This window comes from Coregonus lavaretus (assembly GCF_964263955.1).
Source record: "Coregonus lavaretus genome assembly, chromosome: 16".
Taxonomy (NCBI): domain Eukaryota; kingdom Metazoa; phylum Chordata; class Actinopteri; order Salmoniformes; family Salmonidae; genus Coregonus; species Coregonus lavaretus.
Window position 1 is genome coordinate 18,555,859 of NC_140003.1, and position 26,078 is coordinate 18,581,936.

General features: G+C 43.0%; 1 protein-coding gene across 1 annotated transcript in view; it reads right to left on the minus strand.

The window, feature by feature from the left end:
- Positions 1-1,321: 1,321 nt before the first annotated feature.
- The window catches only part of LOC311143726 (contactin-associated protein-like 5), a gene marked incomplete at its 5' end in the record, with an annotated part of 128,797 nt that continues 104,040 nt past the window's right edge, over positions 1,322-26,078 (minus strand). The window contains 13 exons of the mRNA XM_084179599.1: positions 1,322-3,133; positions 3,335-3,409; positions 3,803-4,006; positions 4,613-4,700; positions 4,906-5,039; positions 7,047-7,271; positions 12,710-12,949; positions 13,899-14,117; positions 14,857-15,027; positions 15,234-15,361; positions 15,828-15,984; positions 20,350-20,550; positions 25,592-25,711. Coding sequence (XP_084035725.1) covers positions 2,898-3,133; positions 3,335-3,409; positions 3,803-4,006; positions 4,613-4,700; positions 4,906-5,039; positions 7,047-7,271; positions 12,710-12,949; positions 13,899-14,117; positions 14,857-15,027; positions 15,234-15,361; positions 15,828-15,984; positions 20,350-20,550; positions 25,592-25,711 — 2,198 coding nt within the window. The 3' untranslated portion in view covers positions 1,322-2,897. The remainder of the gene's footprint in view (positions 3,134-3,334; positions 3,410-3,802; positions 4,007-4,612; positions 4,701-4,905; positions 5,040-7,046; positions 7,272-12,709; positions 12,950-13,898; positions 14,118-14,856; positions 15,028-15,233; positions 15,362-15,827; positions 15,985-20,349; positions 20,551-25,591; positions 25,712-26,078) is intronic.

Consider the following 26,078-nt stretch of genomic DNA (forward strand, 5'->3'; position numbering starts at 1 on the left):
CTAGAGATCCTGGTTCAAATCCAGGCTCTGTCGCAGCCGGCCGCAATTGGCCCAGCGTCGTCCAGGGTAGGGGAGGGAATGGCCGGCAGGGATGTAGCTCAGTTGATAGAGCATGGCGTTTGCAACACCAGGGTTGTGGGTTTGATTCCCATGGGGGGCCAGTATAAAAAAAAAAATGTATTCACTAACTGTAAGTCGCTCTGGATAAGAGCGTCTGCTAAATGACTAAAATGTGTTGGACAGTCATAGCCAGCTAGCTAACATAGCATCCCTCTGTTTGAGCAGGGTGTTTCATTAGTCTAAACTAGCTATTTGCTAGCTAAGTAAGTGAAACTGAAAGTGAAAAAAAAATACAATCTCAAATAAAAACAAAAAATATGTTAATAAATGGGTCCCCAAATACCAGCAAACACAGCATAATCCATCTTTGAAAATACTCCCTTTCGCTGGACACATATTTACAACCCTACCTTGTGCAACCCTAATAGATCCGGAGCAATCCAGTTTGCATGCACGCAAAAGGGGTTTTCTCAGGTGTCTTTCTGCTCGTTTATGTTTTGAGAAGAAAAACACTTAGCAATATGCAAAGTATTTTCGATGAAAGTGAACTTCCTTGACCTTGCCTATTGCCACACTACTAAAGCCACTGTACAGATCATGGAGACACCATGTTATTTTATGATTGACAGAACCATGGGCTAGACCAGGTTATAATAGAAAAAGGGGAATGTAAATGGGTACTCCACTATAGTACATTTATTATGCAATTAATTAAATAAAATAGCAGGAATTCATTTTTTAATTGGACACTTAATTGGATGAATAAGAATATCTCCCTGTGTTGTAATATTTGACTAGCCTGGTCAGGATAAAATACTGCAGATAGAACAATTAATTTAGAGACAATACAATTTTCCACCCATTAAAGTAATTAAATACTGTGGCTTTGTGATTGAATTAGGTCAGATTCCATTTTGCACCACATTTACCATAACAACATTTATAGGAAGAGAGGATGTAGTTTCACAGCGCATAATGAATGTTTCTACTATATCCAAATACAAAGGAACACCTCTTACCATCCTTGGTCTATGTATGCTTCTACACACATGTAAAAACAAACACAATCACACATATTCAGAGCCAGAAAAATGGTTGTGTGACAAAGTATCAGAGAAAATAAGAAAGTTAAAGATTGAGATAAAGGTTATGTAGCATAAAACTTCTCTGGAAGAGATCGTTATTTTTCAAAAAGAATGTTTGGTTTTATTAAACATATCATAATATACCTGTACAATTATAGCCATACAAAATGGTCTCTCAAAATAACCACAATATCAACATGAGTACAAAAAGGATTTCAGAGTCTCAGAGGTTAATCATAACTTGCTGTCAAGGACACTTTAATATGAAAGAAAACATGTTTTCAGGCAATACTTTCGCCAATAGTATTATTTTGTGATGGTGTGTTTATGAACTGTTGTCATCAAAGACTTTTGCGTATACGATTTTCATTCTCATTCTGTTTTTATTATTTATTTGATATTTTGCACTTAGTTCTCATTATCCTTTCCCACTTAATTTTAGGAGAAAATTTACACTACGCTAAGCATCAATATCCAGCATCAAATACCAGTAGATACTAATCACCTTATACTGTAGATCTAACACAGGGATACTGTTGACTTCAATCAGAAGCAATTAATTAAAAACTTCAAATAAAAAATACAATATAAAATGGTCGCAAATGCGTGAACAGATCAAAGGTGTGAAAGAACAAAATGTTTGCTGAAGGAAACAAACAAAACAATAAAAAATCTACGAAGAAAATCTAAAGAGCTTGGGTGAACAACTAAAGCCTTGTATATGGCAGCTCTTTGAAGACTCCTCTAACCCCTGGCCAGCAGCCACTTCTGTGGTATATGATGGGGTTGGTTTTCTTGCTAGGGGACAGCTAGCAGATGTTCCAGTTAGCTGGGTTATTTTTACATTCCATTTCTTGCAGCAATATAAATCCAGCCCAGCCTGTGGCTTAGAAACCTCAAGAACATTGGGGAGAAAGATGAATTTTAAATCAAACTTTCAAATAATTATAATGTAGGAAACCGGTTTGGGGCACCTAATTTTTTAATGGCTTTATTTAAGGATTTATTGAAATGGAGATTTAATTTTAATATCAGTTCTTGTGGAATTATTTTCATCTTAATTAACCACTGCATTATCACGATCAGTAAAACAATACTTATCTTACTTTGTATTTTTCAATAGTATATTATCTAAGATGGCCTTTGCATTTAGTCTTTTCAACCATTCCATTCTGTTGAGCATCTGACCCTTTTCTTAAGAATTTGAAATAGATTCATTGCATCTGTGCTTAGATTCTCTGCATCAGAACATGAGATTTCTTCCCCACATGACAGTGGGAGAGTTTAATCTTGGCCATCTACATACATTGAGCCACCAAAACAGTGCCACTGTCCATGTTTCCCTCTAGTTGGCTTTTTACCATAACATTACCTACATATCCTATAACATTGCCTTTCTATTCTAACCTTTCCAGGCTCTTTGCATTTCTATCATTGGATAAATCCATTGCACCATACCCATATGCTTCAATCTCTTTATGGCACCGTTTTCCTGTCCCATCACCAGCATTCGTGAGCCGACCGGTCAACATCTTTGCAGCTACAAGTCCTGTCCTACGAAATATCTACACAGAAATGGAAAGACGTTCCCCACCAGGATATTCCCACAGTTCCCTAAAGGAGAAGGAATTCTTCATTTCTACCCCAGAGGAGCGAGGGAAAAAAGTCTGGTGCCTCCTGCCATGCAGACAGCTAGACAAAACAGAATAGAGGTAAGCAGCGATGGCTAGAAGGCTTGGCTGGATGCTGTGGTCAGATGTAGTACTCCCTGTTGTCCCTGAGGGTGGAGCTGTCATGGAGGTGGAGCTCTGTCCGGTAGGCTGGTTCTGCCTGGTAGGCTGCTTCTCTCCGGTAGGCTGTTTCCAGGTTGTGTCTGTGCTCCTTCTCCTTGATGCTGGCGTCTCTCTGGGCTTGCCGGTGTTGGTACAGGAAACGGGTCATCACCGCCACCACACACAGAGTGATGAAGACCACTGCTGTCACCACACCTGTAGATGAGCAAGGGTTGGTTGTGACATCACAGGTTAGGTTATCAAGGACTCAACAATGAGACAACCAAAAAAAAACTAGTGTAAGGTAAGAGAGTAAGAGAAAGGAAGAAAGAAAAAGAAAGTCAGACAAAGTGACATCTGAGGCTAATTTCATATTAACACAGGAACAATAAATTAAGACAAAATAGAGAAACAAACCTCCTATTACTGCTGAATCATGCCGGGTGTCATTGCCATGCTGCTCCTTATCTTTGTTTGGTTTCGCAGCTTGATCTGGCAGAGAAGAAAAGAGAAGCCAGCTAATTAATTAACTTTCAGTAATGAGTGAACGAGCTGTGCAGCCAATGGATGTTCCTCAACAGGCTGTATGTGGCAGAAGATAACGTATTTTGGTAACTGCGTAAACAATGATAAACAAAACTTCCATTAGGCTGTCAGGCATCAGCTCATTGTGGTCTCGATTCGTTCCTGATTTATCCCTGAAATGTAATAATGATGCTTTAAGCCGGAGGCAAAACTGAACATCCACAGTTGATCCCACACACCTTTAAATGGCTTCCAGTATGAAAGCTGAACAGCTGTGGCATAGTAAACAAACAAATGTATTTGTTCGACCTGAGTTTTATCCAGCTAGCTGAGTGGAGACTGTGTTTTACAATAGCTTACCTGAGAGTGGGTGTAAGGTTGTTGAGTCAGCCAGCGCCCCACAGTTTGACTCCACCAGGTGACCCCGTACGCTGACCAATGAGCTGCCACGGTTTAGTAGCGCTGCCTTCAGTGGAGCCACGTGATTGAACTGAACTGATGACAGGCAGCCAAAGAAGCCCTTAGATCCTGCCTGCATCACTTCCTCATCAAAATTCTCTCCTCCTGTAATTCAGAATTAACATTGAACTGTTATAGCAGTATAGTCTCTCACTGGAAAGAAAGTCATCTCACAAGAGAACAAGTTTATTTTAACCTAAAACAAACAAAACAGATATCTATTATGATGTACAAGTTAGTCATTGTGGAATATATGTATGCAGAGCATTTTTAATAGATCTTCATTTGTATGCTGTTGATTAGAGGAGTGAGTGAGTAGGAGAGAGAGAGAATTGGCTTTCTGCTTAGGTTATTGTATACAACTTTTATTTGCTCTCTGACAGAACCCTTTTAGGCCCCGTCAATTAATCTTTATTCAGCCTTTATTAGATTCAGCCTCCTTTGCCTCCTGAATTAAAGATAAAGGTTTCTATGGCAACAGCAGTGAGGGATATACAAATAATTATGCTTCAGCAGTGATGGTCAAATCTTTCAATCTGCAAGTCCGGGCTTACAAAAGCTATTCTGAGAACGGGTTTGAAAATGTGGAGAAATAGGTGTGAACAGTATCACATAAAGTCATGAAACAGCACACGTGTGAGCGTGGTCCTCCTCATTCCTTTATTCAAAATAGCTCCATGCATGGCAGTATCATTTCATAGGCGGGCTTACCAATGACTTTGCCCAAAGTCAAGGATCTGATTAAGATCAACTCTGCATCAGATGACAGGGTGTACTTTCTGTGGATGTCCTGGTCGATCTGGGGGAAAGTGGAAAGTAATCAAAAAATAAAAACAAGGATTACAGGAAATACTGATTCATCTAAATGGCTGCAGTTTTCTGTAGTCCAGCTAAATTGATTGGGAACTACAGCACTTTCATAACGATAACAATATTGCCCAGATGCTGTGATGGAATTACAATGCACAGGATCTACACCTCTTGTACATGTCTCCATTGCTCACCTGTAGGTAGACATCTTTCCCCTGACGGTGGATTCTGATACGGTGGAGGCATCCGTTTGCCAGGCTGCTGGGGCTGGGGCTGAACACATCTGGCTTCCTGTCCACATGGAGACGATACCAGATCTGGAGACTCCCTGCAGAACACAACACAAACTGGGTGAAAACTATGCATTGAAAGATCTAAAACTTACCTTAATGTGTGGGACTATTGGACTTGTTTAAATTATGCATCGAAGTCAATGTGAAGACTATGCAAATATCTCTAGTTATCATTCGGGCTAAAGTATGCACCAAAATGAAAACTTATTTTGAAATATCCATCAATTGCCCTTATAGTGCTTTGGAAATGTTATTGGCTTGTTTCTTTGAATACGTCAATTTTCCATGAGCTGTGCCTATGAGATTGTCCCAAGAGTTGTTTAATCATTAAAAAGCCAAAGGCTTGAGAATAACCTTTAAATAGCTAAACTTATCTCATGAGGCTCACCTCACCTTAACCTATTCAATGCCCCACGCACATCAATCAATCTAAATAAGTTTGGAAAGCCGAGAACCAAAGAGCATTTAGTTTGGAATGCGAACAAAAAGAGCATTATGACTGAATGAAAGAGAGGAGATAGGTTAAAGAAGGATTTTAAGCCTTGAGACAATTGAGACATTGATTGTGTATGTGTGCCATTCAGATTTAAGTGCCTTTGAAAGAGGTATGGTAGTAGGTGCCAGTCGCACCGGTTTGAGTGTGTCAAGAACTGTAATGCTGCTGGGTTTTTCACGCTCAACAGTTTCCCGTGTGTATCAAGAATGGTCCACCACCCAAAAGACATCCAGCCAACTTGACATAACTGTAGGAAGCATTGGAGTCAACAAGGGCCAGCATCCCTGTGGAATGCTTTCAAGACCTTGTAGAGTCCATGAACTGACAAATTGAGTCGGTTCTGAGGGCAAAAGGGGGTGCAACTCAATATTAGGAAGGTGTTCCTAATGTTTTGTACACTCAGTGTGCTTCTCTATTGATGCCCCCACAGTTACCTCTTTACAGATGTAGGATCTTAATTTGAGCCAGTTTGCTACAGCAGGAAAATAATCCTGAGGCAACAGGAAATGTGAATTATTATGTGGATTATCATTTATGGATATTTTTTGTAATGGTTGATACATTTTACGTTAGGGCAAATTTTAAAAGTGGAAATTACAAATTTCAGAAACCTTACACAATACACTACACAACATGTTTGCATTTCCTGCTGTGCAGGAACATTCTCCTCAACAAAAGAGTGATTAAATTAAGATCCTACATCTGTAGATGTATAAATAGTTATCCTCAAACAGCCTCAATGGTCCTCCCACACACACGACACTAGATCAGAGAGGCAGAGAGCTTTACATTATCAAGTGAAGATGGGTCAATATTACAATTCCAGCTCAGTTGGCGAATGGTTTTATGTTTTGTTTGAGAAACCCCTGACAGTGCCCGGGTGCCGGAGATTACTGTGGATGAAGTGTCCTCCTGATCCTCCAATATTTACAAAGGCGTGACTCTTCCACACGCCCCGATGAACACAAAAGAGCATAAAGGAGCAACAACTTAAAGAACAACGAGTGTAACTCAACACGATGTTGATGGGCTTTCTGTTCTACTTGGAAGGCTGTCAGATTAGAGGTCTAAGGTGCGTGATCTGGAGCACTCAAAGCTTCGTTATGGATGAGGCTGAATAGGCTTAGACGCATTGCTGAACCTGGATCTGTCAAGGTTAAATTCTTTTTTTATTCCTGTCCGTTATGTAATGGATGGAAATATTTTAAACATGACACATTACTTGTTCCATACTTGTGAAGGGACTATAATTCCATATTTCTATAAAAATGGATTGCATTATTTGTGTTGAAAGTTGCACAAGGCAACTTGGTTCTTTCAGCCCTTTGCTGTGAGGTACAATGGGAGAAAACACTCCTCCATATAATGAGATTAAATTCCGAATTTAGAGTTGCACTCTGCTAGCTAATTGAGCCATTATAACCCCCTTTGCTAAAGCCTTGGTGGAGTGCCAACTTTTACACTCCATTCCAGCCATTATTATAAGCCGTCCTCCCCTCAGCAGCCTCCACTACTACAGACAAATGAGTAGTAGAGGTGTCCCTACCATTGAGTGCCAGGATTACAGCTATGTACTGCTGGCTGAAGGTGCTGACAGTGAGCAGCATGGCAGGGCTTTGTGTGGTCATGAAGCTGAAAGCCATGTTCTCTCTGGCCCTGCTGCTCTCTCTGTAGACGCTGGAGGCCTGGGAGCTCCTGTTCTGCATCACAGAGAAAGGCTCCTGGAAGGTGTAGGTCACCGACGACTCTCTGTCAAATGACACAGACACCTCTGCATGGACACAGAGTGAGACGATGGATCATTAGGGGAGTCATGCTGTCATACACTGAATTCATTAGATATATTGTTGATCACATTCTATAAGTTGTAGCTGCACTTAGATGAACCTAATCACCAGTCAGAATTTAAAAAATCACAAACACTCTTGACAAATACACGTTCTGTCAATGTCATTGGACGAAATAGAACAAAATGTACCTCCTATAATAAACAGACCACCCTTTGTTAAGGAAGTGTGTGCTCCATGATAATGGAGGCCTAGATTAGTGTGAATGTGAGAGCCGGATCCTCTCAGACAGACCAGAGACAGCAGAGCAGCAAGGATCTGTCATCTCATCCTCTCCCTCTTTGATCTCTTTTTCAGATGTACTCCAATCTGCCCTCTGAATGCCACTGATCTCAACACCTCCACTTTAAGAGCAATGTGAACACCTCTCCAAATATTCTGTTATTTTCTCTTCCCCCGTTCTTTTCAAAATTATTCATGGACAAAGACAGATATTGCATAACTATAGCGCTGTCTAAGCACGTTCTCAGCGAGTTTTATGTTTTCATAACTAAGTTTCATAACAAGTCATGACTTAGCGGAAAGAGAATGAATAGCGGTCCACCCACAAAAGAGCCTACAGTGGAAATAAAGAAGAATCTTCAAAGACAGAACAGGGTTATGATAAGTCAATATTGCTTTTTTTCTTAAGCATGATTGAAGGCAAGGATTGCTTTAACTGGAAAGTGGCTCAGGAACAAGTATATCCAGTGCTTCAGAAGAAAACAAACTATCTCAAAATATGCAAGAATCCCACACATGTGGCGGTCACTACATCATGCTTTTTGCTTAAAAACTGCTATTTCTAGCCTCGTTTATACCTGGGGCTAACATGGCTGTGTTTACACAGGCAGCCGGATTCAGGTCTTTTTTCCACTAATTAGTATTTTCAAAAAAAAATTCAGAGCTGATCTGATTGGTGAAAATACCAATTAGTGAAAAAAAGATCAGAATTGGGCTGCCTGTGTAAACGCATCCCATGTGTCCTTTGTCCTGATCTTATTCACTTTCAGATTGTGCCCACATTGTAGCTGTTGCATCAACACATGGTAGTAAAATGTGTCTCTTATCTGTCCACTGTCTCTGCATGTCACGATCGTCATTCATAGAGGAGGACCAAGGCGCAGCGTTGAATGCGAACATTTTATTTATTAGAATGATCACACGATCAAAACAACAAAACGAAACGTGACGTCCCTGGTTACATAAACAAACCAACACGGAACAAGAAACCACAAATAATGAATGCCTAACGGCTACCTAAGTATGACTCCCAATCAGAGACAACGAGCTACAGCCGTCTCTGATTGGGAGCCACCCTGGCCAACATAGATATACAACAACTAGAACATAAACACATGAAAACTCACACCCTGGCTCAACATACTAGAGTCCCCGGAGCCAGGGCGTGACACTGCATTGTGATCAGATATCCTGGTCCCTCCCTCTATGCTAATTATTTGAGAGATATTCTTTCAAAATAATATTTATTTATTTTAAGACACATATTGATGCCATAAGTCAATGGCATCAATATGTGTCAATGTTTTATAGGACGGGATGATGATTGAAATGGTTTCACTGTGGAGATCCGTCTACACTTGTAAGATATCCAGACACAATGAGTCTGACTACCTCGGTAGGTGTTGAGGAAGATCTGATCACAATCAGATTTCAATGCGTCTTTTATTAATCATCTACACTTGTCAAAAAAGATGGGCACAATCAGAATGTGGACAAGATCAGGACAAAGGATACATGATAGAACCAGGTATAAACAGGGCTTCTGTTGTAAAGTATGAGGGCTCAAAACCTAGCAAGGTTATAAAAAGTACTTTTCCACAGGGGAGTGGAGAGCTGTACATAGGGGTGTAATGGTTCACCAAACCCACGGTTCGGTACCTATTGCGGTTTTGGGGTCACGGTTCAGTTCGGTTTCGGTACAGCGGGAAAATGAAATGCCATTCACAATGTTCAGCATTCACAATGTTCATGGCATTGTCTGTTGTGACAGGATTGTTATGTTGGGCTTCTCAAGTTTCCACTCTGATGCTGCGTTTGTAACCATGTGGTAGGTGGAAATGTACCAGTTGTGAAGTTGTAAATACCAGTTGGATGGATTCATGTGATTTGAACTCGTTGAGAAACGCAGATTGGCTAATGGCCAACATGCTGCATCAACCATAAACTAAAAGTACAGTCGTGGTCAAAAGTTTTGAGAATGACACATACTAATTTTCACAAAGTCTGCTGCCTCAGTTTTGATGATGGCAATTTGCATATACTCCAGAATGTCATGAAGAGTGATCAGATGAATTGCAATTAATTGCAAAGTCCCTCTTTGCCATGAAAATGAACTTAATCCCCAAAAAACATTTCCACTGCATTTCAGCCCTGCTACAAAAAGACCAGCTGCCATCATGTCAGTGATTCTCTCGTTAACACAGGTGAGAGTGTTGATGAGGACAAGGCTGGAGATCAATATGTCATGCTGATTGAGTTAGAATAACAGACTGGAAGCTTTAAAAGGAGAGTGGTGCTTGAAATCATTGTTCTTCCTCTGTTAACCATGGTTACTTGCAAGGAAACACGTGCCGTCATCATTGCTTTGCACAAAAAGGGCTGCACAGGCAAGGATATTGCTGCTAGTAAGATTGCACCTAAATCAACCATTTATCGGATCATCAAGAACTTCAAGGAGAGAGGTTCAATTGTTGTGAAGAAGGCGTCAGGGTGCCCAAGAAAGTCCAGCAAGCGCCAGGACCGTCTCCTAAAGTTGATTCAGCTGCGGGATCGGGGCATCACCAGTGCAGAGCTTGCTCAGGAATGGCAGCAGGCAGGTGTGAGTGCATCTGCACGCACAGTGAGGCGAAGACTTTTGGGGGGTGGACTGGTGTCAAGAAGGGCAGCAAAGAAGCCACTTCTCTCCAGGAAAAACATCAGGGACAGACTGATATTCTGCAAAAGGTACCGGGATTGGACTGCTAAGGACTGGGGTAAAGTCATTTTCTCTGATGAATCCCCTTTCCGATTGTTTGGGGCATCCTGAAAGCACCTTGTCCGGAGAAGACAAGGTAAGTGCTACCATCAGCCTGTGTCATGCCAACAATAAAGCATCCTGAGACCATTCATGTGTGGGGTTGCTTCTCAGCCAAGGGAGTGGGCTCACTCACAATTTTGCCTAAGAACACAGCCATGAATAAAGAATGGTACCAACACATCCTCCGAGAGCAACTTCTCCCAACCATCCAAGAACAGTTTAGTGACGAACAATGCCTTTTCCAGCATGATGGAGCACCTTGCCATAAGGCAAAAGTGATAATTAAGTGGCTCGGGGAACAAAACATCTAAATGTTGGGTCCTTGGCCAGGAAACTCCCCAGACCTTAATCCCATTGAGAACTTGTGGTCGATCCTCAAGAGGCGGGTGGACAAACAAAAACCCACAAATTCTGACAAACTCCAAGCATTGATTATGCAAGAATGGGCTGCCATCAGTCAGGATGTGGCCCATAAGTTAATTGACAGCATGCCAGGGCGGATTGCAGAGGTCTTGAAAAAGAAGGGTCAACACTGCAAATATTGACTCTTTGCATCAACTTCATGTAATTGTCAATAAAAGCCTTTGACACTTATGGAATGTTTGTAATTATACTTCAGTATACCATAGTAACATCTGACAAAAATATTAAAAAACACTGAAGCAACAAACTTTGTGAAGACCAATACTTGTCATACTCAAAACTTTTGACCACGACTGTACAGCTATCATGCTTGTAAACAAATTATAGAGTAAAAAAAAACACAATAATATATTGCTTTTTGATAAATTATGTTTTGCTGTTGCATTTAACTGCCGAAAATGCTGTTATAGAGTCTGTTTCCTTAGTAGGTGACGTCAGAAGTCACCATGTGGGAAAAGTGGGTGCTCAGGATGATAGACGAGTTTCCCACTAGTAATTACCAGTTGGAGGGCCGTTCAAGAGGATTTTTCACAGTCGTATGTGGTAAATTCCCACTTCCCACTTAGTTAGGAACGTACCATGACACTGCCACCTTGAGTGCCAGATGCGCAGTTGTGACTCTCATAAAGGGGGCATGTCTGTAGCACGGTACATCTCTCACTCTGGGGTAATGTGATGGGCTGTCACTGTTAAGTAAGCGTAACACAGGGTGAATTGGCCAATTCATTGAAAACGTTGGCTTTGGCTTGTTTATATAGCTGGGTTAGCTGACAACGTCACTAACACAATGCGTACGGTTCAATAGGGCAGAAGTCTGTGAGTTGTTGTGACTGGATGGCCAGATGGCTAGCAACAATAACAGGACTACAATGTGGGGAATCGTAAGTGGCTTGTTTCATCTAGTTTCATCTTGTTCTTGATACCATGTCTTGTTTGAGGTGTTTTGACTGATTTCATGTCAATGCTAATATGGCAAAATTTGCTAGCTAGCTAACCAACAACTGTAACGATGTATTTAAGGGTCAACAAGTGCTCATTGTGCACATTTATTTCTGTTTTCAATAAACATTGAAGACTAAATATTGTTTACATGTTGTCAACAATCTAAGCCAACCCCGTCTGTTTTGCACCATAGTTGCGCACGCCTTGGTTTTGTTGCTAAACAACAAACCCATCTATAGAGTAGGTATTAAGTGTTTGCTGAAATGGGTGCTAGAGGGAAGTTCGTAACGTGGCTCGAGCACTTTCATGAGGTGCTGAAACCCCCCATTCTCAACCACCATGAATGGGCGCATATCCGCGTCTATGAACCAAAGACTACAAAATATAAGCATAGCCTACCTATCACTCTTGTAATTTCTTTGGCCCGGTCAGAATCAGCTGCAAGGAATGCTTGAATGCAGAGGGGAGACGATGTTGTGTTGTTTTCTCTTTGCGTTTCCGTCTTGCTCCGGTATACCGGGGTGATGTGTCAACATATTTGAGGTGTTGGCAGCTGCATAGGCTATTCTCATTGAGCGTGGCGACATACTGTTACATTTTATCCACAACTATTTGTCCATCACCGTTGTAATCTACTGGGAAGTCAAAATGTTCCCAAATTGTAGATTTAAACGATGATGGATGATCGGCCACTGAATGGTTCGGCATGAATACGTGTACTGTTACACCCCTTGCTGTACAGTACCAGTTGCATATAGATGTCATCACTCTATTGTATAATACATGCAGTGTGATGAGGACCTGGGGCAACTTCGAAGTACTAACTGTATTAGATAAATTATTAATAATTTCAAAGTGTAAGCCTATTCTTATGTCTTAATCATTGTGTTTAAGTGTTTTTCCATTTAATAATTCATCATAGACAATCTCATGAGTGAACCCATTTACATCAAATTTTTGGGGCATATCCTCACAGACCTTCCTTGCAGGAGGGTCCCCCGTAAGCAGACTGGGAGCAGTCACAGACGTAGCCGCTGTTCTTCTCGATGCACCTCCCTCTGTTGTGGCAGAGACGGCTGGAGCCGCTGCAGTGGCCGGGGCAGCCGGCACTTACGCCCGGGGTCATCTTAGCCCGCTCCTCCAGGTTAAAGGTCATGCCGTTTATATTCAGTGTTCTGATGCAGCCCATGAAGCTCCTCTGCCTGGCTGCTGTTCCCCCTGGAGGAGGGACCACAGGTTATAATGACTTAATATGGCTTTTACAGAATTATAACACATTTATAACTAGTATATCATGCATAATATTCCACTGAGTACTAGCTGCTGTTCCTCCTAGAGGTGAGACTGCAGGTTATAACTAGTTAATAATGCCTATTACAGATTTATAACTACTCTATATACATAATGCAGTCCATGAAGCCCCACTGCCTGGCTGCTGTTTCCCCTAGAGGAGGAGATGACAAGTTATATATGTTATAACATATTTCTAACTAGTCTTCATACATATGAAAGCACCTCACTGATTTACTGTAACCCTTGATTGAATTCCAGTAAGCATCTAAGACCTCTCTGGAACTATTCATGTGTGAAGAGGCCTCATTAAGACTAACTATATGCAAATATGGAAGAATATCTTTAACAATGAAGAGTTGGGCTGACCTTTCAAGCCATTATGAGCAGAAGAAACAGTATAGCCCCTGAATGACAAATCAAGATTTATGGCCAAATAAAGGTTTAATCTCAGGGAAAGCTCATTGGGAATTTCTTATAGGGAACCCATTCATGTGTGTAATGCCTTGGCATAACCAGAAAGTTACAGTGAAATAATGATAATGAATATGAAAAAGAATATCTAATAGCATTATAATTCATACAGTGACCTACTGTCAAATTTGAGGACACTGTAAATCCTGAGATAGCAACTGTACCGAGACAATACAGTATATCTCTGGTGGAACTTGAGGGGGAAAGGCCACTGTTAAAGGCTGCCTAAAGAAATAAAATATTTCCTAAGGGGGGTTATATTATCTAATGAGGCCAAGGCCAGCCCTACCAACACACAGTTGGTTGTTGAGACTGAGACTGAGACTAAGAGCAGACCAGCCCTATCCACAAACTGCTGGCTGTTGAGACTGAGACTAAGGCTATGAGGACAAGCCAGTCCTACCCACAAACAGCTGGCTGTTGAGCCGGAGGCGGAGGTGTCCGTCAGATTGGGCTTCCAGGAAGCGCAAGGGCAGCTGGTCCACCTGCAGAGAGGCCTCCTTCACATTGCGCTCCGCCCTCACATAGTGCCATTGCCTGTCATTCAGTGGCACATGGGACTTGACAGCCAGGACCACCCCCCCGTTTCCCACGTCAAAGGAGAACGTCACCATGGACGGAGCTGAGGGAGCAGAACAGGAGGAGAATAGCTGACAGTCAGGTCACAGAGAACTCATCTTTCACATTTTGTACTTCCATTGTCAATGGTTTCTCACATTTTCCCTTCAATAGAAGTATGTCCTCACAATGAGTTCTGAGAATTTCCTTTCCCACCCCCTGCCACCCCTCCAACCCTCTTTTATGCTCTTTCTCTCTCTAGGCACATGGGTCATTTTCTGCATCTATTCAAAGCTAAGTTGACAGCTTAAAGATATAGCACTGCACTGGTACTTTATAATACATCTTATCATTTGGATGACATTATGAAGTCTATATCTAGATGGACAGCTTGGACAGCTTTTTGAAGCACATGTCAAGGCTCATCCTATATAACTACTGCTGTACACACCTTTTCTATTAATATACTCTCCATAATGTCTATACACACCATGATATACATATAAAGTATATTTATATTCCAGACTCTGACATTGCTTGTCCTGATATTTCTTAATTCCTTTCTTAATTTTGTGGGAATTTGTGTGTATTGTTTTGTATTCTTAGGTATTACTGCACTGTTGGAGCTAGAAACATAAGCATTTCACTGCACCTGCGATAACATCTGCAAAATATGTGTACGCAACCAATAAAATTTGATTAGATTTGTGATTTTATGTAATGTCGTGCTCTCATGAAACGAAGTGCAGATTATTTCTGAGCGTGTGTGTGTTTGTGTGTGCGTGTGTGGCCCACAAACTCACAGCTGAGCTCGAGTCTGATGAAGTGCTTGAGGCCCAGGTTCTCCAAAAAGACTCCTGATGGGACGCTGGTTTTGAAGTAGAAGGAGATGTCAGTGCTGAGTTCTGCCTGGAGGGTCGGGAAGTGCAGGTAGGATGACTCCTGGTAGAAGGACGCTGCATTCCACACAGACTCTAGAAAACAGGAAATACACATTTCTTCTTGGAGGAAAGTCTTGACTCACATAAGAAAGATACAGAGATGAGGATGAATATCTTGGGACTGAGTGGAGCATTTGAACATACTCAATATTTCATCAGCATTTGGCCTGGAAAAACAAGGATGTTTAAAGGGACCATCTGTAAGATAAAAATGTCACAAAATAGAAGAGTTCACCTACTGTCACCATAACAACACAGTGGGCCGATTCTGTAGAGCGCCTCAGAGCCTTTTCTGCTGGTGTCTCCAATCACGATCTCACTCACTGGTAAGTGCTCTTTGTAGGAGAGGACTCCTGTGTCATTAGCCCTGCAATACAGAGAGGAGAGTATGCTCTCTGTGGAAGGAATCAAACAATGATAGAACACACGCCTCCCCTGTCATGACCCACTTAATCTCAATATTTGACACAAGGTAATATACTGAATACTGTAGACATGTGGAAATATAAGATGGGACAAGAATTAAAAGATATGCACACAGATTTGTAGCTAAATCATATTGATGGCGCAGCGGTCTAAGGCACTGCATCTCAGTGCTTGAGGCGTCACTACAGACCCCCTGGTTCGATTCCAGGCTGTATCACAACCAGCCCTGATTGGGAGTCCCATAGGGCAGCGCACAATTGGCCCAGCGTCGTCCGGGTTTGGCCGGTGTAGGCCGTCATTGTAAATAAGAATTTGTTCTCAACTGACTTGCCTAGTTAAATAAAGGTTAAATAAAAAATTTAAATGGACAGGGCAGTAGATACACAGAGAGCCATTTGCATTGTTACCATGAGTCTGTGTCAGCATCACAGTTACAGAAGTAGTTCATGTCCATGCAGTTTTCCTCCAGGCTGCAGGAGCACTGCTGAACCCCCGGCAGGAAGCCTCCCCAGTAGGTCCGTCTCTCTCCACCCTGGTCCACCCACCAGGACAGGGGGCTGCCATCTGCACCAACCACAGTATTACAATTAGATCCACATATAGAGTAGCATTATCTGTGCAGTGACTGTGATTAGAGCCCTGGGCATCTGTTGGCATCCCATGGCATTGTGTCAATGAGCCCTCAGTGACGCCAGTCAGACACCCAGGGCTCATTTCCTGGAGCATCTGTAAGTGGCCCCGCTACAGCCATCCGTCAGACAATATGACTCTGCATTAGAGACACTACAGGCCTGCAGGGAGCAGCCTCTTAGCTCTCAGACTGTACTCTTAAGACAGGAGAGTGGTGGGAGAGTGGGGACCATATAATGGAAACATTACATTGAGAGTAATTTGATAAGTGTGGGCATGGGGGGCTTGTGACAGTGATACTGGTCAAGTCACACTGACTGACATTGACAGTGTATGTTTTGGGTAACGGATTACAGTGTACCAAAGCATGTTATCCAATATTATTCTGCCTTTGTTCATCATGTCAAATTGCCATTGTTACTCAATTGAAACAAAGCTGAATAGACCACCGAATACAGAAATGGTTTAGGAATAAGAAATTATATGGAAATAGGATGAGTATATACTATACTTTATGGGTTTGGATTGGTGGTAATTCTACACCAGAGGATTTCCCCATATTCATGCATTGATGCTAAAATTATGCTTGATATAGCCTGACCTTGACTTTAATATTTGCATCAAGATTCTTTCACAAAATTTCAACCATCGTGATGAATCGCAATAAATCAGTTGTTTGCTTTCCATTAGCGTCCGATATAGTTTGAGACAGGATATACAGTAATTATGGTTTAGGTAGGTCTGGGATAAGAGCCAGGTTAATAATTCAACAAAATGCAGTAGTGGTGTCTGTGTCTTGTTTTCCAGTTAAATCAAAGTAATCATGAGGAAATTGGTTTCCAAAAGTGCTCAAACACAGTGGAAGATCTGATTAAATCTATATTTCCGTATAGGGAGATGAGTTACCGTCTCAAGGAGTTAGGAAGAATGTATTTATCAAGACCCTTCCAGAGAATAAATCACTTGGAATTTTCAATGACAGGAGGGACAAAGTGATGCTTTCATCTAGATAAATGGTGAGGGTAAACAGTAAGTTCCTGTTACTCAAATATAATGTTATGTAAGATCTTACTGTCATTATAGTGAAAAGGTGAGCTAAATAAAGTTTCCCTTTTTCATGCAAATGAAATATGTACATGTGGAGTAAATGTTATCATGTTAAGATAATCCGCTTTTTACAAATCCATTCTCGTTTGCTTTAGTTTAACCTCTTTCAGCTTTGCACATTATGCAGCTTATATTTAGCATATGGATCTAGTTCTGTCTCTGGCAAATGAAGTGTTGGCCTGGCCATAATGATAACCTTTCTGTAAAGCTTCTTATGATGTAGAATGAAAAAAGCCATCTTTCATATACAGTGGGGGAAAAAAGTATTTAGTCAGCCACCAATTGTGCAAGTTCTCCCACTTAAAAAGATGAGAGAGGCCTGTAATTTTCATCATAGGTACACGTCAACTATGACAAACAAAATGAGGAAAAAAAATCCAGAAAATCACATTGTAGGATTTTTAATGAATTTATTTGCAAATTATGGTGGAAAATAAGTATTTGGTCAATAACAAAAGTTTCTCAATACTTTGTTATATACCCTTTGTTGGCAATGACACAGGTCAAACGTTTTCTGTAAGTCTTCAAAAGGTTTTCACACATTGTTGCTGGTATTTTGGCCCATTCCTCCATGCAGATCTCCTCTAGAGCAGTGATGTTTTGGGGCTGTCGCTGGGCAACACGGACTTTCAACTCCCTCCAAAGATTTTCTATGGGGTTGAGATCTGGAGACTGGCTAGGCCACTCCAGGACCTTGAAATGCTTCTTACGAAGCCACTCCTTCGTTGCCCGGGCGGTGTGTTTGGGATCATTGTCATGCTGAAAGACCCAGCCACGTTTCATCTTCAATGCCCTTGCTGATGGAAGGAGGTTTTCACTCAAAATCTCACGATACATGGCCCCATTCATTCTTTCCTTTACACGGATCAGTCGTCCTGGTCCCTTTGCAGAAAAACAGCCCCAAAGCATGATGTTTCCACCCCCATGCTTCACAGTAGGTATGGTGTTCTTTGGATGCAACTCAGCATTCTTTGTCCTCCAAACACGACGAGTTGAGTTTTTACCAAAAAGTTATATTTTAGTTTCATCTGACCATATGACATTCTCCCAATCCTCTTCTGGATCATCCAAATGCACTCTAGCAAACTTCAGACGGGCCTGGACATGTACTGGCTTAAGCAGGGGGACACGTCTGGCACTGCAGGATTTGAGTCCCTGGCGGCGTAGTGTGTTACTGATGGTAGGCTTTGTTACTTTGGTCCCAGCTCTCTGCAGGTCATTCACTAGGTCCCCCCGTGTGGTTCTGGGATTTTTGCTCACCGTTCTTGTGATCATTTTGACCCCACGGGGTGAGATCTTGCGTGGAGCCCCAGATCGAGGGAGATTATCAGTGGTCTTGTATGTCTTCCATTTCCTAATAATTGCTCCCACAGTTGATTTCTTCAAACCAAGCTGCTTACCTATTGCAGATTCAGTCTTCCCAGCCTGGTGCAGGTCTACAATTTTGTTTCTGGTGTCCTTTGACAGCTCTTTGGTCTTGGCCATAGTGGAGTTTGGAGTGTGACTGTTTGAGGTTGTGGACAGGTGTCTTTTATACTAATAACAAGTTCAAACAGGTGCCATTAATACAGGTAATGAGTGGAGGACAGAGGAGCCTCTTAAAGAAGAAGTTACAGGTCTGTGAGAGCCAGAAATCTTGCTTGTTTGTAGGTGACCAAATACTTATTTTCCACCATAATTTGCAAATAAATTCATTAAAAATCCTACAATGTGATTTTCAGGAAAAAATATTCTCAATTTGTCTGTCATAGTTGACGTGTACCTATGATGAAAATTACAGGCCTCTCTCATCTTTTTAAGTGGGAGAACTTGCACAATTGGTGGCTGACAAAATACTTTTTTTCCCCACTGTAGCAGGATAGAAAGTGCATCACTAGCTAGGATTCCATCCAATTGGCGACAGATTTTCATGTGAATATTCTAGAATCCGCATAAAGAAAATATGAGCATTTTCCCACAAGTGGTATGTTTCTACTAAACTGACTTGTTGAGGATAAAAATCAGTGCGTGATGACGTAGCGCACACAAAATGTACTTTTTCGCTTAAGTTTTCATGTACTGAATACAAATTGAAAGTTCAATGTGTTTCCATTGCATTTTCAACTTTACCGATAGTTTTGTCACAAAAACTGTTGTGTTAAATAGCAAATGTGCCTACTCTGGCCTTGGTACCTGCGCTCTAGCCAACAGCACGCAGATACAGTAGGCTGTGAGGGTTGGCTAGTCTACATGATGAGATTATTATGGATAAGAGAGAGAATGTTTTTATTTGTCAAACGGTAGTCAAGCATCGATCATCATGTCACCAGAATAAGACCCTCGATATTTATTGGAAAGCAGCATCAAGAAGCAGCATCAAGCTGATCACGTGCACTTTCACCACCCTGTGAAGTTCATGATAACTTATTTTATCTGTAGCCTAATAAACTGAATGGTTTCCTGAGTTGTAGTAGGAGGACCACACACCATATCATCGCGTGACTCCAAATTTACTTCGATATGATGGTTATTATACGAATATTTGCGCTTTAAAGGCGTTTCCACTGCCATTTCCTGCATTATACATTTTACTGACAAAAAAAGATCCCAACATGTCGAACGAACAAATTATCTGTCAGGATTTATACAATTACACCGAATCTTCCTGTTTCTATCACATCTGTTGTTTGCAAGTCAAATTACAGTGAGCTGTGTTTTTAAATCTCTTCTTTTTTAGACAGCAGCGGTTTCTGAAGCGTTCAAGCAAACAATGAAAGCAATTATGTTTTGTTTCATATCTACTGGGCCTGAAAATAACACTATTTTTTTCCTTTAATTATCTTGTTGTTTGGGCATAATAAACTTGTTTATTGTCTGCGGTGACATTGTATTCACCTCATAGAGATCTGACTACATTTTTCATAAAAGATGAACCTATAGTTGAGTTCTCCCCAAGCGATGAGAAAACTGAGGGAATAAAGGGGTCTCACTAGCTAGATGAATTCTTCAACTCCCCATGCGACAGCACACAAACAATGTTCAATAGAACTTATACAGCTGGGAATAAACAAACTCTTCATGGACAAACAATGGGTATTAAATGGGTTGTGCTTCGGATGCCTGCTAAGTGAAATGTGCTAAATATCTGTAACTGAACTGTTTTGAGGAGATCAGGTTTCAATCACGTTGCAAGCCAATACAGGAAATGCTCACCCCAAGTGTTAAAGAGGCGGGACTTCCTGCAGCTGTATACTACTTCCTGTTGACACTGCACTGACCCGGCCACGAGGGCCATCAGTTGTTCAGGTGAGGCGCTGTAATTGAACTTCGTTATGTAGGGCTTCTGGAGTGTAGAACCCTGGACACTGACTGGATCTGTGCTGTTGTGTGTCACCACTGTCCACACCTTGTCCTCTACACACACAATATGGAGCAAATAAGAAACAGGTTTTAGTTTAGTTTATTTTGACACTTTTAAAAACAGATGTAAAAAGGAACATGCATAAATAGAATAATTGAGGATGACACAAGTCAGAAAGTCAGAGTCACAATCTGAAAGCACCGTACTGATTATACGTTAAGTTTCATTTCGAGGAGTGATTTGAATATGATGTATGATTATTCACGATCCTGTACCAAGCTGGGAGATATTTACATATCTGACAGTCCCCCTAATTACCAGTCAGTCTTGGTCAACCAGTGCATTCAGATTTTACAGATATGAAACGGTCTAATGTGGCTGCTTCCCAAATAAAGGGATAAAGGGAAAAGAAAAATGCATTTAATCCAGAATGTACCTAGCTTAAATAAAGCCCATGAAGATCAATGAAATAGACTGAGATTGATCTGAATTATCATAATATTGTTGGATTATGATCAAAATCAAATCAAATCAAATTATATTTGTCACATGCACCCAAATACAACAGGTGTAGACATTACAGTGAAATGCTTACTTACAAGCCCTTAACCAACAATATCGTTTTAAGAAAGAATACCTAAAAAATAAAATAAAAGTAACATATAATTAAAGAGCAGCAGTAAAATAACAATAGTGAGGCAATATACAGGGGGCACCGGCACAGAGTCAATGTGCGGGGGCACTGGTTAGTTGAGGCAATTGAGGTAATATATACATGTAGGTAGAGTTATTAAAGTGACTATGCATTGATAATAAACAAAGAGTAGCAGCAGCGTAAAAGCGGAAGGGGGGGAATGCAAATAGTCTGGGTAGCCATTTGATTAGATGTTCAGTAGTCTTATGGCTTGGGGTTAGAAGCTGTTTAGAAGCCTCTTGGACCTAGACTTGGCACTCCGGTACCGCTTGCCGTGCGGTAGCAGAGAGAACAGTCTATGACTAGGGTGGCTGGAGTCTTTTTAAAAATATTTTATAAAAAATATATATATAAAATTACTTTTTCTCCCCAATTTGGAGGTATCCAATTGGTAGTTACAGTCTTGTCCCATCGCTGCAACTCCCATACAGACTCGGGAAAGGCGAAGGTCAAGAGCCATGGGTCCTCTGAAACACAACCCAGCCGAGCCACACTGCTTCTTGACACAATGCACGCTTAAACCGGAAGTCAGCTGCACCAATGTGTCGGAGGAAACACCGTACACCTGGCGACCGTGTCAGCGTGCACTGCACCCGGCCCGCCACAGGAGTCGCTAGTGCGCGACGGGACAAGAATACCCCTGCCAGCCAAACCCTCCCCTAACCTGGACGACGCTGGGCCAATTGTGTGCCGCCCCATGGGCCTTCCTCTGACACCGCCTGGTACAGAGGTCCTGGATGGCAGGAAGCTTGGCCCTAGTGATGTACTGGGCCGTACGCACTACCCTCGGTAGTGCCTTGCGGTCGGAAGCCGAGCAGTTGCCACACCAGGCAGTGATGCAACCAGTCAGGATGCTCTCGATGTTGCAGCTGTAGAACGTTTTGAAGATCTGAGGACACATGCCAAATATTTTCAGTCTCCTGAGGGGGAATAGGTTTTGTTGTGCCCTCTTCACAACTGTCTTGGTGTGCATGGACCATGTTAGTTTGTTGGTGATGTGGACACCAAGGAACTTGAAGCTCTCAACCTGCTTCACTACAGCCCCGTCGATGAGAATGGGGGCGTGCTCGGCCCTCTTCTTTTTCCTGTAGTCCACAATCATCTCCTTTGTCTTGATCATGTTGAGGGAGAGGTTGTAATCCTGGCACCACACGGCCATGTACTCCTCAATGCCTTCGGAAGAATCCCGGAACATATTCCAGTCTGTGCTAGCAAAACAGTCCTGTAGCTTAGCATCTGCTTCATCTGACCACTTTTTTATTGACCAAGTCACTGGTGCTTTCTGCTTTAGTTTTTGCTTGTAAGCAGGAATCAGGAGGTTAGAATTATGGTCAGATTTGCCGAATGGAGGGCGAGGGAGAGCTTTGTACGCGTCTCTGTGTGTGGAGTAAAGGTGGTCTAGAGTTTTTTTTCCCTCTGGTTGCACATTTAACATGCTGGTAGAAATGAGGTAAAACAGATTTAAGTTTCCCTGCATTAAAGTCCCCGGCCACTAGAACCACTCTGGATGAGCATTTTCCTGTTTGCTTATGGCTGTATATAGCTCATTGAGTGCGGTCTTAGTGCCAGCATCGGTTTGTGCTGGTAAATAGACAGCTACGAAGTATATAGATGAAAACTCTTGGTAGATAGTGTGGTCTACACCAGGCGAGCAAAACCTCGAGACTTCCTTAGATATCATACACCAGCTGTTGTTTACAAATATACATAGACCACCACCCCTTGTCTTACCAGAGGCTGCTGCTCTATCCTGCCGATACAGTGTATAACCCACCAGCTGTATGTTATTCATGTCGTCGTTCAGCCACGACTCGGTGAAACATATTAACGTTTTTAATGTCCCGTTAGTAGGTGTCAAAAGAACCGATGTGGATGTGGTGGAGGAGTCAGGCGCAGGACACAGAGGATTCGTCCAAAAGACTTTACTAGTCCAAAGTTCAACAAAACAGTACACGACCTCGAAAACAAACGGAGGCGAGGGAATTACGCAACATGCGTAAAACAATAAACAAAACTAACAGAGCGCAAACACGCAGCTCCGCACGACAGGCAAACAACAACACACAATCTAACTAATACAAAACAGGGAACTTATAAGACACGTAATCAGAACACAAACAGACACAGGTGTACAAGACAGACTAAAGCAATCACACCACGAAACATACAACGGTGGCAGCTAGTACTCCGGGGACGGCGAACGCCGAAGCCTGCCCGAACCAGGAGGAGGAGCAGTCTCGGCCGAAACCGTGACAGTACCCCCCCCTTGACGCGCGGCTCCAGCCGTGCGCCGACCTCGGCCTCGGGGACGGCCAGGAGGACGCGGACCCGGGCGCGTGGGATGCCCACGGTGGAACTCAGTCAGGAGGGATGGATCGAGGATGTCCCTCCTAGGCACCCAGCACCGTTCCTCCGGACCGTACCCCTCCCACTCCACGAGATACTGGAGACCACTCATCCGGTGCCTCGAGTCCAAGATGGTCCGGACCCTGTACGCCGGGGCCCCCTCGATGTCCAAAAGGGGCGGAGGGGTCTCTCCTATCTCATCTTCTTGGAGTGGGCCAGCTACCACCGGCCTGAGAAGAGACACATGGAATGAGGGGTTAATATTTTTGTATTCAATAGGCAGTTGTAACCTGTAACACACCTCGTTCAATCTTCTCAGGACTTTGAAGGGCCCCACAAACCGCCGACCCAGCTTCCGGCAGGGCAGGCGGAGGGGCAGGTTTCGAGTCGAGAGCCAGACTCGATTTCCCGGTGCGTACACCGGTCCCTCACTGCGGTGGCGATCGGCGCTCGCCTTTTGTTGACGGATGGCCCGCTGCAGATGGACATGGGCAGCGTCCCACGTCTCCTCCGAGCGCCGAATCCACTCGTCCACCGCAGGGGCCTCGATCTGGCTCTCGTGCCACGGTGCCAGGACCGGCTGATACCCTAAAACACACTGGAAAGGTGTTAAACCGGTGGAGGAGTGGCGGAGAGAGTTCTGGGCCATCTCGGCCCAGGGGATATACCTGGACCACTCCTCCGGCCGGTCCCGGCAATTGGACCTCAAAAACCTACCCACATCCTGGTTGACTCGTTCAACCTGCCCATTGCTCTCTGGGTGGTACCCCGAGGTAAGGCTCACCGAGACCCCCAAGCGTTCCATGAACGCCCCCCAGACTCTGGAGGTAAACTGGGGACCTCGGTCAGACACAATATCCTCGGGGACCCCATAGTGCCGGAACACGTGGGTAAATAGGGCCTCGGCGGTCTGTAGGGCAGTAGGGAGACCCGGCATTGGGAGGAGACGACAGGCCTTGGAAAACCGATCCACAATGACCAAAATTGTGGTATTCCCCTGGGAAGGGGGTAGGTAGGTCACAAAATCCACCGAGAGGTGGGACCATGGTCGTTGTGGAACGGGCAGGGGATGTAACTTACCCCTGGGCAAATGTCTAGGCGCCTTACACTGGGCGCACACCGAGCAGGAGGAGACATAAACCCTCACATCCTTAGATAACGTTGGCCACCAGTATTTCACGCTAAGGCAGTGCACTGTCCGGCCAATACCTGGATGTCCAGAGGAGGGTGAATTATGAGCCCAATAAATAAGACGATCATGAACCTCGAGCGGAACGTACTTCCGCCCCACAGGACACTCGGGGGGAGTAGGGTCGGCACGCAGTGCCCGCTCGATTTCCGCATCGACCTCCCATACCACCGGAGCCACCAGACAAGACTCCGGCAGTATGGAAGTGGGCTCAATGGACCTCTCCTCTGTGTCATACCGCCGGGACAGGGCGTCTGCCTTACCGTTCTGGGACCCTGGGATGTATGTGATCTTAAAAACAAACCGGGTCAGGAACATGTTCCACCTAGCCTGACGAGGGTTCAATCTCCTAGCTGCCCGGATGTACTCCAGGTTACGGTGATCGGTCAGAATGAGGAAAGGGTGTTGAGCCCCCTCAAGCCAATGCAAATTAGCCACTTGTCGCCGGCTCCTTATCAGGCACCCCGATCTCCTTCCGCGATATCTCCGTCTCTTTCTCCTGCGAATGACAGGGATGAGGGCCCTGTCGGGTGTCTGAAAATCCCTCTCGTCCGACTCATTAAAGAAAAATTATTCGTCCAGTTCAAGGTGAGTAATCGCTGTTCTGATGTCCAGAAGCTATTTTCGGTCATAAGAGATGGTAGCAGCAACATTATGTACAAAATAAGTTACAAACAATGCGAAAATACAAACAAAATAGCACGGTTGGTTAAGAGCCCATAAAACGGCATCAATCCCCTCCGGCGCCATTTTAAAGTCAATCAATGGCAATCCGGCTGTAAATCTAGATTAGTCTGACAACAAGATCATAAAGGCCATCAGTCTAAATGTGTATGTAAGGTTGAGGGCCAGGATGGCAGCTCACCTGTCATGTTGCAGTAGACCTGTATCGGCCCCAGAGGTCCACTGCCATCTGGATCAATGGAGAAGTAGCCTGAGGAGCTGCCAGTCAGCCTGTAGGCCTCACATGATGCCTCATAGATGGCTACAGAGGAACACACACGGGAGTAGAGAATGAAAATACAATTTGAGTAAGGTAAATGTAATAACATATGTTCACAGGCTGTTATAAAAACAAAAATGCTTGCAGAAACAGAGTTTTATTATGGGGTCATGTGTATTCGTATTCGTTTCCATTTCAAATGTGATGGTGGCCTAGCAATAACTACAGTGTCTCATATCTCATCAAACACCCTCTAAGTATGCAAAACAATCTATGGCTAAACCTTACAACAACATATTAGATAATGAAATAGTGAGACTAGATTGTTTATTTACAGTCGTGGTCAAAAGTTTTGAGAATGACACAAATACTAATTTTCACAAAGTCTGTTGCCTTAGTTTTGATTATG